Below are 18,428 nucleotides of genomic sequence, written 5' to 3'. Positions count from 1 at the left end.
TATAATATATTGTAATAGAGTTTTTCTCTAAAACGAACGCAATACTTTAAATTATTTACGTAGATAATTTCATTCTTTTAATGCCTTTAGTTGCTTAGTTTTTTAGTTATTACATTACATAAATATAGCACACACATACATATGTATGCATGTATGTATATCAGCCTAGCTGAAATGTTGCAGGCGCATTTGTTTCACTGACTAAAATCTAGTTCTTGTTGCTTGCGGTTTAAGTATTTATAAGGGATATCGGGGAAGAGTGCTGATTATGCTACTAAATTATAGGTCACATTTTGCATTTACAATAATTTTCACTTACACAAATCTTTGCTTGCTACGCTCCTGGAATTGCTTTAATGTTTTATTTATATTGGTTTTTTATTTTCTTCACCTGCACATTTTAATACAGTTGTTTGTTTTTGTGAATCACAATCTTTGCTCATTTCTGCTTTACATTTTAAAATACTTCTTCTTCTTCTTAATATTCTCTTACTTAAGCTCATGTATGTTTTGTTTTTTAATTCTTTAATTCTGTTTCTATTAAGACAACAAATTTTTTATTTGCTTATTTAATGCTTTTCAGTTTAAGAAAATAGTCATACGCATTGCATTTGGTGAGTTCAATTTTCGTTTACATTTTTAAGGTACTGTTTTCTACATTTTTTCATTATTTTAAATTTTATAATTTAGTTTAAATAGTCCAAAAAACTCTTTGGCCTTTTATAATTGTGATTTTGTTTAATACATATTTTCGTTTTTTAGCAAATTTGTGTAATAAAAGGAACCTTGTTCACAATTGGTCGGATGATTTGAGTGTAGGTTTGTGTGTTTAAATGGCTGAAGAAGTAGTTTGGATAATTTTGCCTGCTATACTTGAACTTTTTAGTGGCTTGTTAAAGAGTGGAAAAGAAATTATTTTCGAAAAAAAAACTTAAATGGACATAAAGAGCATGCATAGTGTAAGTAGAAAAGGAATTTTTACTAATAATCTAAGTAGAATTAAGCAAGAGCAGTCGTTTCTAAACGGCCCGGATTTATATCCGGCCAAGAACTGTCACTCCAGCAGCATTCCTCGTAATTGCTGGCGAATGTTTTTGCTGCTAAAACTATTAAAGTGGAATTTTATAAAGTGAAATTTATATGGTGCGCCATCTTGGCCGCTGGTAAATGCTCACTATGCCAAAATTCAAAATGTTTGGTGTAAATTTAAAAATTTTAAGCTGACAAATTTGATAGTAAAAGTGAGTTTGAAAAATACTAAAAATTGTCAAATCAACAAACCATATTCTTATAAGTGCTATCGTAGTGGATATGCATTTTTTGGTTTATTTACCGAAAGAGTTTTCCTGCAGTGACGAAGCAATTTTGTATTTGTAATTGTTACAAATTATCACGTTTTGGTATTCATGTATCCAAAACACTTGCGAAGTAGGGGAACGCGAGAGAGCAAACTAGCATTTCATTTTGAGGGGAAGTTGCAAGTTTGTAAATTTTTACTTGTGAGAATTTGCAAGTGCGAAAAACAGCTGATCGCAAAGTAAAATTAAACACGAACTAAAATTTGCGAATTGATTCGAAATTCTAAATTTAAATAAAAATCGGCGGCAAGAAAAATAAGAAGAAAGCTGTGATTGCCACAACAATGCAATTGCCAATGGAATGTTCTTCAGTTGACAAAATAAAATCATTTGATGATCGAAGCTCGTTATTTTGCAGTTTATGTAAATGTTCTCGCAAATGTCGGGCGTCTCTTACACCTCTAAACCTACAAACGGCGTGGTACAAGTAGCAAGTGCCACTTCAGCCAACATAAGACGGGTTGTTTTGAGTCTGCCATGTAATGCTACAAAAATAATTTGGCCAAAATGCGACGTCAGGCGCTACTCAATCGGCCAAGGAAAAACATCTTTATTTTAGTTACTTTGATCACTGTCCCTAGGTCGACATGATCAAAGATTGAACGTACCTCATTTCGACTATAGCAGCAGCTGCAAAAATGAGGAGGAGAAAGAGTCTGACAGACATCTTCTCTGCCACTGCCACGCTTGGCAATGCTTAGATACTTCGGCTCATCGTTCGTGAATAATACTGACGATCTTAGAAATATATTGTAAGTGTAAACCAGATCAATGGGTTTGCACTTAAAATAAAATGGTTTAAGGAGGAGTAGCTGGTAAACTGCTGCTATTGTGCTTTGACAATGGATGGGCAACGGTTTAAGTGAGTTGGTTTAGAGACCGACTGCTACTTCTACCTACCTATCGTGTGATAAATTTGGCCTTCAGATATTGATCTACATCCTTAAAAGATTAAGAGCGAGAGATCAGAGGACAGTGCGTAGACTAAAAGACTCTAAAGACTAAGACTCTAAAAATGATGATCTTAGCTTGAAAGCTCGCTAGGAAGCTCGTTAAAGGGTTATATACGGTTAGAATTTTCAAAAAAAAGTTTTTTTTTAATTTTTTTCTTAATGTACATATATTTAAGAATACACACAGAAAATTTAATATCGTTCCGATGAATATTTTCGAAGTTACACGCAAATTTGAAAAAGCCTTTCTGAGTGCTTGAAAGTACAAGGCCGGAGCGGCAGCGCGTTTTTCTCAAAATGGTGTTTTCAAAGTCGGTGACCAACATTACTCGAAAACGGCTTCTTAAATATATTTTTTAGTAATTAATCGAAGATTTTTTCTCACAGATAAAAATTTTTTATAAACAATTTAAAGCCGACATTTTGGTCAAAAATCGATTTTTTTTGAGAAACCGCCATTTTGTCAAAAAAAAAAATTAATTTGATTTTTCTTTCGATTAATTACTATATTTAACATTATATATATATATATAATTGGCGCGTTCATCCTTTTTGGGTGTTTGGCCGAGCTCCTCCTCCTATTTGTGGCGTGCGTCTTGATGTTGTTCCACAAATGGAAGGACCTACAGTTCAAGCCGACTCCGAACGGCAGATATTTTTATGAGAAGCTCTTTCATGGCAGAAATACACTCGGAGGTTTGCCATTGCCTGCCGAGGGGCGACCGCTATTAGAAAAATCTTTTACTGAATGTTGGTGTTTCACCGAGATTCGAACCGACGTTCTCTCTGTAAATTACGAATGGTAGTCACCCATTCGGCTACTAATACTAAGTCTTAAAATAAAGTTAAAAGATAACAGAATATGTGTGCTAATTTTTAGAACAATAAATTTAAAAGTTTTCTCAGAAAAAATCTAAAAAATCTGCTTTTTTCGACCTTCTAACTGTATATGACCCTTTAAAATAATCTGCTCTGATATAAGAATTCAGGAAATGACTACACAAATGTCGCTGTATCTGGTGCCTTATTCTAGACCATTTCTGATTTATAAATAAGCTTTTGATTGAGGTCTGACCATAAAACTGATTAATGATGAATGTTTGATAATTTAATCTGAGTGCTGAGACTTGTGTTCAGAAAGTTACTGATGTTGTGGTGCAGTTGTTTTTATATTCGTATCAAACAACTTAAGTCATTTGTGTGCCCGTGTGTTGCAGTCACTTAAATTCTTTTATTTTCTTATGAATCAACTACACTTCGGGCAACTATCGAGCAACTAACTTTAGAGCATACAAATTTAAGTTTTGCCAAATATTTGAGTTTCGGGATTAGTAGAAAATATTTTAAAGCAATTTTTTTCGCGTATATTTTTTCAGTAAACATACAGGGTTAAAAAAAATTATATTTTGAAATTTTTCCAGTCTCATTTTAAAAATTCACAACCGCTAGAAGGCGAAAAAGATTCTTGTTCAAAAAACATGACATTAAAGCATGCATAAAAAGAACATAAACTAATTAAGGAAATAAATTTATAAAAGCTGAACTTAAACATTTTTAGAAAGCTGAAAAAGTAAATAAGTTGAACCAAGTTGTATATGCATTCCAATATATATGTAATAAGAAAAAAAATACGAAAAATTGGTTGAATTTAATGCAAACCACATAACCATAAAAGGGTGAAAAAATTTTCATAACGTTTTTAAAGTTTTTAAAAACTGTGTACAAGTTAGTTTCAAGCGAAGGGGGAAAGAAAACTAACTTCACAAAAAATATATGAATCGCCTTGCCTATGTTTACGTAAAAAAGGTGTATGACTAAGTTTTGAAATTGAGGTATTTTTGTCTTTATTTCTTATGTGCACAGATGAATTGTTGCAACGTTCTGACTGTTCGCCAACGAAAATAAACACGACTTGGATCTTGATTTTATAAAGTAATCCAAATTGAATATTCGCAGCATGAAAACAAGTAGAAGTAAAAAAATTGAATGGACCTTTTACATTTTAGGATAATTGAGGAGTATTTAAAATTTAAGTTAAATAAAATACCACCGTGATCAAATAGAAATGTGACTTTTCAATAAAAATTACGCATAGAAATATGTATATCGATTCGGAAAAATATTTGTTTTTTAGTCTATATACATTTTAAAATTTTTGTTTTTATGTACTTTTTTTTTAGATTTTAAAATTTAGACTTGCGACACGGCGGTAATTTGTTTTCGCACTCATTTATCAAGCCTCTTTAGTCGAAAACTCGAATCTTGAAATAACCAACACATTCACTCTGACTTGACTTCTGATTATTCAAAAAACCAAGGCACGAGCGGATTTTCTGCTTCAGCTGCGAGCAATTCGGTTCGGCCTTAAATTCTTTGTTCAGCTGTTCTGTGCAAAAAACTAAAAACTTTACACTGGTTTGGCGCGCCTTTGCGAGTTCATAAAAGAAATTCAACGTAAATCGCTGAAGGCATTTCGAAAATCGAGTACAACAGCTATTGTGGGTGCTTAAGGGGTTGGTTAGGGGTAGTCAGAATTTTCAAAAAATTTGATTTTTTGCTTTTGCATTTTCTTAAAGTATAATATTTTAAAAATATTGTGTGAAAATTTGAAGTGAATCCGACAAATACTTTTCGAGTTATTCAACAATCAACAAAGGGCGTTCGGAATAGATGGCACAGTGTAAGTAATTAAATAATTTGTATAACTCTACATAAATCGATAACAAAACTTTAGATGCGTTTTTTTTTTCAAAACTATGTTTTTTGAACTGGTGATCACCGCAACTTAAAAACAGCTTTGTAGATTGCAATAAAATATATACTGCTTTTGAAAAACATAAAAAACTCGTGCCTAATCGAAGGAGTTTTGTTTTCAAAAATAACTAACAAAATAACTAACAGCGATAACTTTTACAATTATTACATTTTTTTTTTTTGAAATTTTGCTAAAATCAAGTCGAAACATGACATATTAATGCTATATTTTTATTTTTGTCAAATAAAGCAATGACTAGCAAAAAAAAAAAATTGAAACTCACCATTTCTTCGGGCCTCTAACTACCCCTAACCCCTTACAAAAACGTTCACATAAATATTATATGGTATATTTTGTCGAGGCGCTCGACTTTGAAGACGAAGATATAGTTTTGGAAAAATACCTATATGCAGATTGTCAGCTTTGATCACAGTAGTATTTGCTTCCCGAGCAATGCCTACTTGTATATTTGTTCTAGCAATGATTGAAACCATGTTTTCGTATATTTGAAGAATGCAGGGAATTTCTAGCGCTTGACTTGATTTGGCTTGGTCGTTGCCTGTTTCTACCTAAATTTACCCCTAAAAATGTGTAAAATATATTGGCAAAATGATTTTTCAATATTCGAAGTCGTTGGAAAATTACAGCAGTAAAAGACTAACTGTTCGGAGCACTTGGTTCATGGCTTGAATTGTATTTGAGCTTTTAAATATGTTTTTCAAAATTTTTTTTTTTCTTTTTTTTTTTTGTTCAGCTGTTCTCTCTGCGATATCTCAAAAATTGTTTGTCGTACTGACCTAAAATAATGCGAAATTTACGAGTCGATTTTTTTGATGGAGATGAAAATTCCGTTGGGCTTTCTGATTTTAATTAAAGACCATCGACAAACTTTTGTTTTTGGACATGGAAGCTTTTTGAGTGGCGCAATTAAATATTTTAATTTTTTTGCAGACATTTCAATAAATATATGCACCAATGTAACACATGGGCTGAAAAGTCCCGGGCCTAACACCTATATGGCACTAGTTTCATAGCATTCACCTCTTTTTCAGTTAGTACTAACCTTAAACTCGTGCAGAATATCCAAGTGCTTTGTGAAAAAACCAAACAAGAAAATAGTGACCTAAAACTCAGCAGAAAGGACCTGAGAGTACTGGTGAGTGTAATCACAGGGCACAACGCCTGTGGTCAGCATATGGCTGTCATGGGGGTCGTCGACAGCCCGATATGCCTATCCTGTATTGAGGATGATGACACTGCAGAGCATTTTCTCCGTAGCTGCCCGGCGTTATCCAGAATCAGACTTAGGATATTGGGTTGCGATATACTGAGTATGGATAAAGTTCATACTCTTCCTCTTCCGGATCTCTAAAGATTCATCAATGAATTCAAGAGATTTGTGGAAGAGTGACCCTAATTTAATTTTCTCGTCTTACCACCCAAATTTTATCTTTCCTATGTCTCTATTATTTCTACTGAAATCTATCCGGGTGTAGTACAATGGTCTCCTGACTGAGTGCTTGGACTTGTCCAACCTCCCACAAATCTAATCTAATCTTGAAAAAACAGCTGTTAAAATTTCATGATATTCTATTCATTAGTTCGTAAGTTTTTGTGCTAAGAGTGACGCTACTTTTCTTCTTTTTTTCTCAAAACAATGAATTAAAAAGAATTTCGTGTTTAATTATACACTGCTTCCTGATGGGGGAAAAATACCGTTCAAGCGAAGCAGTGGCTTGAAAAGTGTTATGGGGACTCCACTCCACAGAAAACAACAATAAGACGATGGTTTGCTGACTTCAAACGTCGGCGTAGAGCCACTGATGATGCACGAAAAGTGAAATGGCGTGAGTTAGCTGACATCGTAAAGATATCAAAAGAACGTCTTGGCTTTATATTGCAGAGCATTGGCTTTGTGAAAGCTCTGTTAAAAGTGGGTGACGCGTTTGCTCACTGTTGAACAAAAACAAGACAACGCATCGGTCATAAGTCAATCCAAACAATGGTGGCAAACCTACATGAATTGAACTTCGAATTGCTTTCACATCCATCGCATTCGCCAGATTTGGCTCGCGGCAACTACTGGCTGTTCCCAGACCTAAAAAAATACTCGTCGGTAAGAAATTTCGCTCAAATGAAGAGGTTGTCGCTGAAACTGAGGCCTGTTTTGAGGCAAAAGACAAATCGTTCTACAAAAGAGGTATTGAAATGTTAGAGCGCCGCTGGAACCATTGCGTTGTTCTTTATCGAAATTACGTTGAATAAAGCTAAATTGAACAAAAAAGGAAGGTATTTTCTTTGTTAGGCCCGGAACTTTTCAGCCCACGTAATATTTAAGTCGGTTAAAAATGCGTGATTGTCAGCTATTGAGCTGAAGTTTATATATGACATACAAGGATCGTTTGAAAAGTGTCGTTTGGTTAATAACATCTCTTGGAAGAACACACACACGAAAATTTAAGCTAAATTGGTATATTTCTTTGTATTTGGCATTCGTTTGAATCGAGGAAGTCGAGTGATTTTCCTTTTCCAACACGACAACGCACCAGCTCACGACTCAGCTGTTGTGGTCGCAAAATTAATGGAAATAAGGCCCCAATTCGTTTCACAACCCCCCCTATTCTACAGACTTGACACCCTCGGGTCCCTCGGACTACTATTTGTTCTCCAATTTAAAGAAATGGCTGGCGGGAAAAAAGATTTTTTATTGTTGTTGGCAGCATAAGCATTCCCCATACATATACGGGAAATGCTGCTGAGGCGACAGTCCTTGGCCGGATATAAATGCGGGCCGTTCCGATTACGTAGAACCGACTGTCGACGACAGATTTTATTCAAACGACGAGATGATTGTAGAAACGAGTGGCTATTTTTCAGACTTGGCCAAATCCTATTATTCGGACGGGATCAACCAACTCGAAAAGCGTTGGACGAAGCGTATACGCCTAAAAGCAGACTATGTCGAAAAATAAAAAAAAGTTTACCCGAAACAATTAAGTATTTTTTATTTATGCACGCATTTTTCAAACGATCCTCGTAAGGTAAACAAAAAAGTAGAAAAAAACAAAAAAAAAAAATATTTATATTGGGCTGTTAACCAAGGTATGATTTTTTACCGCTTTAAATTCAATTTTTATTTTTCTCGTTTGATTTTTTCAATTATCAAGAACCTATAGAAGGGATGTGAAGTCTCTACGCAGGAAAGTGCTATCAATCTTATATTTCGTGTTCACTTCAAAGTAATTTGCCAACGATATTTTTTGCCCTACATTCATTTAAAAAAAAAAAAAAAAATCTTACACAAATGAAATCAACTTTGTTTCCTGGTGTTTTATGTATGTATGTATGTATCTACTTCGTTTCATAAGATATGCGCATGTTTATAGATGATGATATGTGGTTTATGAGATTAAATACCTATGTAAATACCTACACTTATGTATGTACAAATATGTATGCCAATGCGTTGATTATGCAACACTATTATTTTTATTTTTGTTTTTGTATATTATTGGATTAGTCACAAGATAAAGTGTAAGGAAGAGAGCGTAAACACACAAGCCACAACCCCAGTTACTTAATAAGAGAGAAGAAGTACATACCGTTATTATAGTAGATTAGCATAGGCGCATACAATCTGGCATACATACTTATTTATTTAGTACAGACTAAAAACCAACACCCAATTATTTGATTAGTATACATACATATTTTTAATTCACAAATTCAACTCGTACAATTTTAATACAATTTTTACGTAGTGAATATTCATTAAGTTTATATTCTTATTATTACCCTCTTCCTCTGCAATCGCGTTTGTGCAACAAGTTTAATAGAGCGATAAATGGTGTACTCGTTAAAGTTTTTGCGTACAATAATTAACTAAATTTATATCTAAATGTAAATATTGTTTTCGAAAGTAAATACACACATTTTAATATAAATTTGTACAATTGAAAGCAAATATTATTGTTTTCCTTTTTGTGTAATTACCACTTTTACTTTAACGCATGATAATAATGATGAGTTGCGGAAATAAAAATCCAGACAGGTGGTAAACTAGTGTTTAAAGGGTTATGCAGCGCAGCAAAATTTAAAACTCAGCGTATATGTTAATTTTCAAGCATTAATTCACGGTAAGAAAATTATACCATTCGGTAAATAAATAAGTGAAAAAGTTCTTGACTGGCGCGATAACCGCTTAAAGGGTTAGAGGTAGTCAGAATTAAAAAAAAAAAATATGGATTTTTTTTGCATTTTCTTAAAGTATAATATCTTAAAAATATTGTGTGAAGATTTGAAGTGAATCCGACAAATACTTTTCGAGTTATTCAACAATTAACAAAGGGCGCTTGGGTGCTCCGGAGCGTTCGAGAGCAAGTAGATGGATTCTGCACGTACAAAAGTAGCAGATAAGCGCGCTAACGATAACACTCGAGAAGGTAGAATGCTACGTAGGCAACAGCAAATCGATGTTTTGGAAGCTGCTATTACGGCTGAAGAACTATCATATGGCCCAGGAATAGATGACACAGTGTAAGTAATTAAATAATTCGTACATAAATCGATAGAAAAACTTTAAGTGCGTTTTTCTCAAAACTATGTTTTTCAATCTGGTGATCCCCGTAACTTAAAAACCCCTTTGTAGATTGCAATAAAATTTATACTGCTTTTGAAAAACATAAAAAACTCGTGTCTGATCGGTGGATTTTTATTTTCAAAAATTTAGATTTTATTTTAACAATTAATTGTCGGTTTTTTCTCGAAAATATGAAAAATATTTGCTGCGGCCGCCATATTGTTAATTTTGAAAAACAAGAAGCTTCGATCAGGCACAAGATTATCTATTAATAAAACAAATTTCTCTTGTCCGATTGATTTAAGATGAACCTCCAAGGACTTGTGATGTTCACCACAAGCGACTTCTGGAAAAATGGGCTGCACACAAACAGCGATAACTTTTAGAATTATTAATTTTTTTTTTTAAATTTTGCTAAAGTCTAGACGAAACATGATGTTTTAATGCTATGCTTAAAGCAAAGATTAGCAAAAAAAAAATTATTGAAAATCATCATTTTTTCGGCCTCTGACTACCCCTAACCTCTTAAGCGAGTTTGGCCGAGTTTAACAAAGCGGGCCAGCCGTTTTTTTCTCGCACTAACCGGCGCCAGTTGGACACACCAAGTGAAACCCAGTCTTTCTCTTCCTCTGCTACCACCAGCTGGTACCGCATCGAATACTTCCAGAGCGCCGGAGTGTTAGTGTCCTTTCGGACAACATGACCCAGCCCACGCAACCGCTTTGTCTGTATTCGCTGCACTATGTCTATGTCGTCGTAAAGCTCGTGCAGCTCATTGTGCCATCGCCTGCCGTTGCTAACGTGCAAAGTTCTAAAAATCTTCAGCAGAATCTTTCTCTCAAATATTCCAAGGGACGAATCATCGCCAACATCCGTTGTATCGTCTAAGCTTCTGCGCCATCCAATAGGACGGGCATAATGAGAGCCTTGTAGAGTGTTAGTTTTCTTCGTCGAGGGAAGGAACTTTACTACTCAATTGCCTTCTTAGTCCAAAGTAGCACTTGTTGGCAAGAGAGAGAGAGAGAGAGAGAGAGAGAGAGAGAGAGAGAGAGAGAGAGAGAGAAAGAGAAAGAGAGAGAGAGAGAGATAGAGCAAGTCCGCCGTTAGATTTTTCTTGAAGAATTGTGCAAGAAACAAGTATGTGAAAAAGAGATCTGGCAGAAGTGCTAGTTCAAGGCTGTATCGCTGTCTGGAAAGCATGCGTTTGGGAAATAGACTGAAAACTGACGTATATAAAAATGTTCTGGAGGTTGCCTTTTCTATTATGCTGTTGGGCAACTGACTCTAGTAGATGGAACAATAAGCACCGACGACTACTTGAAGAGGGTTAGGCTAAGGACTTTGTCCATAAACAAACAAGAAAAAGTTTTGCTGAAGAGCAAAAGTCATAGTGTGGACCAGAGGATATGAAATGTTGGTATAACCTACTTTGGAACAATGAAACAAAAATAAATTTATTTTAAAATGATGCTGGGCGAAACGTCAGATGTCCTAAAGCACAAGAGTTCTCACCGCGGTTCACACAAAAAACAAAAAAAAAAAAAAAGTCAAGCCGGGAGGCGGTAACAGAATGATTTGCCGATGCTTCTTTTGGTATGAAGTAGGACCTGTTCACCTCATAAACAATCAAATGGACAAATTTATTTACTATATAAGGGCATGGTGGTGGTGGTGTTGGCTGAGTTACACAGCCCAGACCCAATTAGCACAAAATACGCCATTTTGATACACCACTTGTAGAACCACTACTTTTTATTAGTCGAACTACGTTGGCTTGGCTGTGAATCTACGACGTAAATTTCCTTCAAGTTGATCAACAAGAATTCCCTCGGCATTCTATGTTGTAAAGCACCTAGACTTGGGCACTCACACAGATAGTGAAAAACTGTTTCTTCAGATTCTTCTTGATTGCAGCTTCTTCCTGGCATGATCTCCCATAATTCAGTGGCCGGTTATTGTCGACTTAATTCTGAATATGTCTGCTTGTGGATTTCTTAACAACTTGCCACTTCTGGATTTGTTGAGTTATTTTGCAGGCATCTCTGTTAGTCCATCTGTCAACGACCTGCTTTTGAAATATTAAAAGGATCTCTCTTTTGCGCGCGCCTTGGGACAGCCTAGTTCTGGCGCTTCGGATCCAGTAAAGAATGCCGCCTGTCTTGCCAGTTCATAAGCTTTCTCATTTCCTTCTATATTCCTATGGTCAGGTACTCAGATGAGAGTGATGTCTGTCGTGAGCGCTAAAGTATTAAGCTATTCTTTGCATTGTATGACAATTTTTGAATAGGTTGTAGGTGACTTTAAAGAGCTAAGATGACTGTTTGACTATCTGAATAGTTGTTGTGGATGGTTTTTAATTATCCTGCAAGGTTCTCTTATCCCGAGAACTTCTGCTTGAAAAATACTCTTCTATTCAAGGACATACTTCAAGTGATGCTACCATTTGCTTAGGAGAATATGCCACTTCGACGGCTTTTTATGCCAGCTAATGACCCAAAACCGAGCTCAATGTTAGTACGTGAATGTTTTTTACAAAAGAATGGTGAAGTTATGATTTGGCTAAGCCAATCACTCGACCTAAACCATATTGAAAGCCTTCGGGGAGATATAAAAAAACGAATTCCAAAGGAAACATTCAAAAATAAGAAGAATTTATGGCAAAAAATTAAAGAACTGTGGTATTCTACACTCACAGCAACCTGCCGTAGGATTATCAATTCTGTTACAAATCCAAGGCGAGTCTATTAAAGGTGAAGTTGGTAAATCAGCTGTTTTTTTTTTCTTACGTTGTGTCCATGTAGCTGTCAGCACACAATAAAACAAGGCGAATTAATTTTTTGTTTTCTACTTCGCCAATACCTTGCCCTGATAGTCAAACGTACAAAACATTGTTGTTGGTCTAGGGCCACCACCTTCAATAAATGCGCCTTGTACAAATCGAATACAAAAAGTCATTGATAATCATGGACATAGAGGTTATTGATTAAACTTCAATAATTTAATTATATTTCTATTTCGTGACTATTTTAATGACCACATGAATATTTCCTTTTCGTTCCTATTGTCCCTACTTCACCCCTGTGTTGGGCACCAGGATGTGGCCAGACTGGCTTTTTCGAGTTTGGAAGTGAGTTTAACATATTTATATTATATTGTATTATAGCTAACGACTGGAGCTTCCAGGTAGCTTCCTAAAACTTAATTTTCTATCGAGGCCGGACCCGGGTGCCCAACCTAAGGTTTTAAAAAAGTGTCCAACAGAGGGTTAAAATATCCTGGAATTATTATTTATACAGGGTGGCTGATGAAAGCCGCTACCAAAAAAAAATTGAATAACTTTTTTTCTTTTTAAGTTATCTGTTCCATTTTTGTTTTAATTTGCAGATTGATCTTTAAAATTTATTAAAATGGATAACTGGGACACGCAAACAAGAATTTGGATAGTCCGCCGCTATCACGCACTGGAGTCCGTAGTTTTGGTACAGAGAGAGTAAAGGCGGATGTTTGGCGGCGATCCCCCGAGCAGATGGACCATAATGAGACTGGTGAATAATTTTGCTGAGCAAGGAACAGTCGCAAGAAGGCCTTATCATCGAAACCCACCAGTTCGGACAGAGGAAACGATCGCTGCTGTAGCTGCAGCTATACAAAACAATCCAAGGGTTTCAACAAGAAGCTTATCTGCTCAACTTGGTGTCAGCCGACAGTCTTTGCAAACAATAATGCACAAAGATTTAGACTTATTTCCCTACAAAATTCAAATGGTTAACAAACTGAATGCAGCAGACTTGCCGATTCGCTTGGAATTTTGCCAGAAGATCCTGCAAATGGTGGAAGAAGACCAAAACATGTTAAACTGCCTTTTCATGTCTGATGAGGCCCATTTCGATTTAAACGGCAATGTGAACAAACAAAATTGTCGAATATGGAGTACTTCTAACCCACAGAACCCACACATGACAGTGTGGTGTGCGGCTTCTGCACGCTGTATTGTCGGGCCTTATTTTTTTGAAGAAAATGGTCACACCGTTACGGTTACTGGAGACCGTTATTTGAAAATGCTGAAAGAATTTTTCTATCCAGAACTACGCCGAAAGAGAATTCCTTTCAACTCTGTGTGGTTTCAACAAGATGGGGCAACGTCTCACATAGCCCAGACTGTTATGACAGAGTTGCGACGAAAATTTCCCAATAAACTGGTTTCAAGAAACTCCGAATTTCGTTGGCCCCCCAGGTCGCCTGACCTTACTGCACCTGACTTTTTCTTGTGGGGTTTATGTAAACAAGAAGTTTATAAAACAAAGCCAACAAATTTGGATGAACTAAAACAATCCATTCGGGCAACAATTGCGGCTATTCCTGTCGCAACTCTCAAAGCAGCAATGAACAACTTTTTACTAAGATGCCGCACTTGTGTCAACGAGCATGGGGGGCATTTAAATTTAATTATTTTTAAAACTAGTTAAGCTACATTTAATAAAATTTAATGACCTTCAACTTGAAAAAAAAAAAAAATAAATGAATTCCATACACTAAAAAAAAAGTTATTTGAGTTTCTTAATGTAGCAAAATTCATCAGCCACCCTGTATTTTTTATATGAATCTATGAAATAAAAACCACATACAATTGAATATCTGTTATTATTAATTTAAAAAGCTTGCATTTTCCTATTTTAATGGCCATATCTGTATGTAGAATATTTATTTCGCACCATCCTTTTACGTCTTTATTTACAATAGCTAAATATTAACTAAAAAAAATGCAAAAACATTCGCATGTAAAAAAGTAATGCAGCAAAAACAGCAATTTTTTTAATGTCTGGATTTTTATGTCCGCAACTGTATATTTATACATTGCACGAAAGTACATAAAAAAAAATACTAAATACAATGCGTAGCGAGTTCTGGTTAAATTATGCGCTTTCAAAACTATTCAACTATGCAACTCACTTTAAACGATGTTTACATTAAATATTAATTTTGTATTTTAAGAAGAATTGACTCATTCCCATATTTTTAAGCTCAAGCAAAAGCACACATTGTACTTGATCTGAGCTTTTTTATTGTTTTAGTTACTTTCATTGTCACTTAAGTGGTTATTTTTTATATATTTAAATACTTTGAGCGGATGGGAATTACGCACTTTGTGCCAAAAATATTGCAATGAGCCATAAAAGCGGCTTTTAGCATTTTTAGTAAATTTTGTATTTTTTTAAACTTGTTTTTAATTTTTTGGTACATGCAGGGACTAGAAGAATGACAGCGCTAACGCTTGTTTGTTGTATTTGTAAAATTACTAGCATTGATAGCTGGAGTGGTATTTAGTAGTAGTGGTAGTAATGGTGGTAGAAATACGGTAATTATTGGTTGGTAGTAGCAATTACATACTCATACACATACTCATAGGCATAGTACGTTTTTACATACATACTACAACAACAGCAGCTGCTATGTTTGAGAAGAACAAGTAATGCAAAAAATAATTTCATGCTTTACCTCCAGTTTTACGCAGCGTTGTTGCTTTCTCGCGCAATCCGGCCGGCAAACTGAACGGCGCCGAGCCGAACGGATCCTCGGGTATGTGTGGTGTAGCGGCACTCACACCACCACCACCACCTGTAACTGTGCCAGCGCTAGCGCCAGTTTGGCCAAACGTAGCCGTGGGCGGGGGTTGTGCTTGCTGTTGCGGCAATGGCGGTGGAGGCATTCCTGCCACATAACCTTCAGTGGGCGTCAATGTTGAAGTAGTTGATGCAGACTTGGCAGTAATGCCTTTTTGAAAAGAAATAAAATCAAATTAAACGAAAAAATTATTTCTTATATGTGCGCATATACTCACTTCCTTGACTGCCACGTTGGCGTATCTTGTCGAATTCAGCTTCAAATATGTGATCTTCGGTCATTTGATCGAACGGTTGCTCTTCGAAAGGATTCCAGGCGTCAATGCGCTTTTCCAATGAACCGCCACTTGCGCGACTTATAGACGCGACGGCATCCACATTTGCCATGCCATTGTTGGTGTCCGTATTGCTGCGCAACACTTGAGCGCTCGTCAATTCAGCATTCGATATGGACGCCGACATGGCGGCGGCTGCACCTTGTCCTTGCATATGCAGCGTTTGTGCTGCTGGCAGAAAGAGACCAGGATTCGAGCCACCATAGTTGGTGCCAGAATTTGCCATTGCATTGACCAGCATGCTGTCGTCCCCTCCATCGCCACTGGCATCGTTCGAGTGTGTCGCACGACTTTTGACCGAGTGATCATAGGGCGCCAGGAATTGAGAGGTCTCATTTGCGAAGGTTCTAAGAGTTGAGGTGTATCCGAGAAATGGGTGCGAGCGTGTTGTAGGGGTGAAGAGGGAGCACAGCAATAGATGAAGAATTATGTGTATGGAAATAAGAAAAATTGTATGATGTTAAAATAGAAAAAAACACAAAATAAATAGGAAAGTGAAGAATGGAGTGGAGAAGATGTGCACATAATTGGTGGGAGAAGTGCTTCCAAACGGAATTCAAGAATTTAACATTAAGATGTGCTGCGTAAAATTTTTGTATTAACCATTTTTTAAAATGATAACGCCAGTTGAGCAAAATGCGACAGAAATTAAACTAGAAATCATTTTAGAAGGTCAACTTAAATTTTGTGTAATAAATACCTTAGCTTTTGAATGAAAAATATTTAGTAATTTACTTTTTATTTATTAATTAAATTTTGTTGCAATTAGTAATTCAAACTTCAAAGTTTTTCATAATTTGATTTTGAATTTGTATTTTTAAATAACTTCCTTATGTTTAAAGTCAAATCATCAAATTATTTAAAACCTTTAAAAGGCATGGATGATAATGTTATGTTTCCACGTACCGAACATAGTTTTTTAATATTTCTCAGATTCATTATTTTATATTATTTCTAAATAAATTTTAATTTAAATTAAATAGTCTACGCACCATTCCTTTTTTTCATTTTAATTTAATTTCAATTTTTTAGTATAAAATCGATTTTCGAACAGCCTGTGCATATGAGCAAAAAGAGAGTCCGCACATTTCTTCGATGCTCACTACTCGAAGATTTTCGGGCATGTGCTTGAGCATATACAGTTTTTTTGGCAGGTAATTTGAGCGCTGCTTTTTTTGTCTATTTTGACCTTTTGTCAGCACCTTTTTTTAGGTTTTACAAATTATTCATACACAGTGTCAAGGCGAATCTACTAACCCTCCGTTGGGCACCCGGCAAGACTGACTTTTTCGACTTTGGACAAGAATTGAATATATATTTATTATAGCTAAAGACTTGAGCTTCCAGGTAGTTTCTTAGAATTTAATTTTCTATCGATTTATGGATATAACCTTTTAAAAAGAATCCTCGAACAGGTCGAAAAAAACGACCAGCCACGGGTGCCCAACCGAAGGTTTCAAGGTTTGAAAAAAAGTGTCCAACGGAGGGTCAAAGTTGATAACAGTAGACCAGCTGATTTGTTTTTTTTTTTTCCTCTTCGTTTGTACATTAGGACGTCAGCACAAAATGATGTGACGAAAAGCCGTTATATTTTACACTACTCTACTTTCCTTTGTCGTCACATTATTATGTACAAAACGTTGTTGTTGGTCTAGTACCACCATCTTTAATAGATTCGTCTTGCACAGTGCGAACACTGTTGGAAAGCTAAATACCAAAGCGAATCTATTAAAGATGGTATCGGTAAATCAGCTGATTTGTTTTTTTTTTCTTTCGCCGTGTCCATGTGCCTGCCAGGCCAGTATGAAACAAGACGAATTCATTCTTTGTTTGTTCGCCAATACTTTCCTTTGACAATCGAACGTACAAAACATTGTTGTTGGTCTAGTACCACCACCTTTAATGAATGCGCCTTGGTTGGAAAGCTTAAGAAATGCTGACAAATAAAATTGCCAATTTTTGTTTAATTGCTCCAGTTGTGCAAAAGCTGGAAAATTTCGATCAAAAACTTGATCGGTTAAGCAATGCACGGAATCTGTATAGAGTATAAAGCTGCTCGCACAGCTCAATGCCCGAGAATCTATGTAGAGCTCTGGTATAAAATATACAAATGTACAGTTTTAAATTTTTGCAAAGTAGAAAGTTTCAAATCGCTTATTTTTCAATTTTAAAAGTTTATAAACATGCCTTCAAATATTTAAAAAAGATTTAACGTTTTGAAAAAAAAAAAAAACAAATAAAAAATTTTTACTAATAAAGTGTTTTCGAAAAAAAGAAAAAAACTTAATATAAATGATGAATTGAAATTTTTTGCAAAGGTTATGCTATTTTGAAATTGTTGAATTTAAAATTTTAATTTTGAAATTTTTTTTAATAAGTGAAAGAATTTTCCTAACATATAGTAATGTCAAAATATTATGTCAGTAAATTTTTGTGATACATTTTTTTTTTTTTTAATTTTAGTTTTGAAAAGATTTTTAATATGTTAAAGAATTTTCATAACATGATTCAAAATATTATGTAAGTCAAATTTTCTGATAAATTTTGATAAACGCTCTTAAAAAAAAAAATCCTAATAAAGTAGTTTCGAAAAAAGTAAAAACTAAATATAATTGATTAATTAGAATTTTTTGCAAATGTTACGATATTTTGAAATTGTTGAATATTAAATTTTAGTTTTGAAAATTTTTTTAATATGTTAAAGAGTTTTTCTAACAAGTGTCAAAATATTATGTCAGTAAAATTTTCTGATAAATTTTCTTTTTGTTTTTGAAAAATTTTAGTTTTGAAAAAATTATTAATATGTTAAAGAGTTTTCCTAATATGT

General features: G+C 34.9%; 1 protein-coding gene across 3 annotated transcripts in view; it reads right to left on the bottom strand.

Annotated features, from left to right (window-relative positions):
* The window catches only part of LOC129249386 (uncharacterized), an 86,488-nt gene that overhangs the window by 36,915 nt on the left and 31,145 nt on the right, over positions 1 to 18,428 (bottom strand). For all 3 annotated transcript variants that reach the window (XM_054889176.1, XM_054889178.1, XM_054889177.1), the window contains exons 6-7: positions 15,485 to 15,948; positions 15,142 to 15,417 (exon numbers count right to left, since the gene is read on the bottom strand). In XM_054889176.1, coding sequence (XP_054745151.1) covers positions 15,142 to 15,417; positions 15,485 to 15,948 — 740 coding nt within the window. The remainder of the gene's footprint in view (positions 1 to 15,141; positions 15,418 to 15,484; positions 15,949 to 18,428) is intronic.

Source organism: Anastrepha obliqua, chromosome 5 (genome assembly GCF_027943255.1).
Source record: "Anastrepha obliqua isolate idAnaObli1 chromosome 5, idAnaObli1_1.0, whole genome shotgun sequence".
Classification (NCBI taxonomy): Eukaryota; Metazoa; Arthropoda; class Insecta; order Diptera; family Tephritidae; genus Anastrepha; species Anastrepha obliqua.
This window is presented reverse-complemented; position numbering and strand designations above follow the sequence as displayed.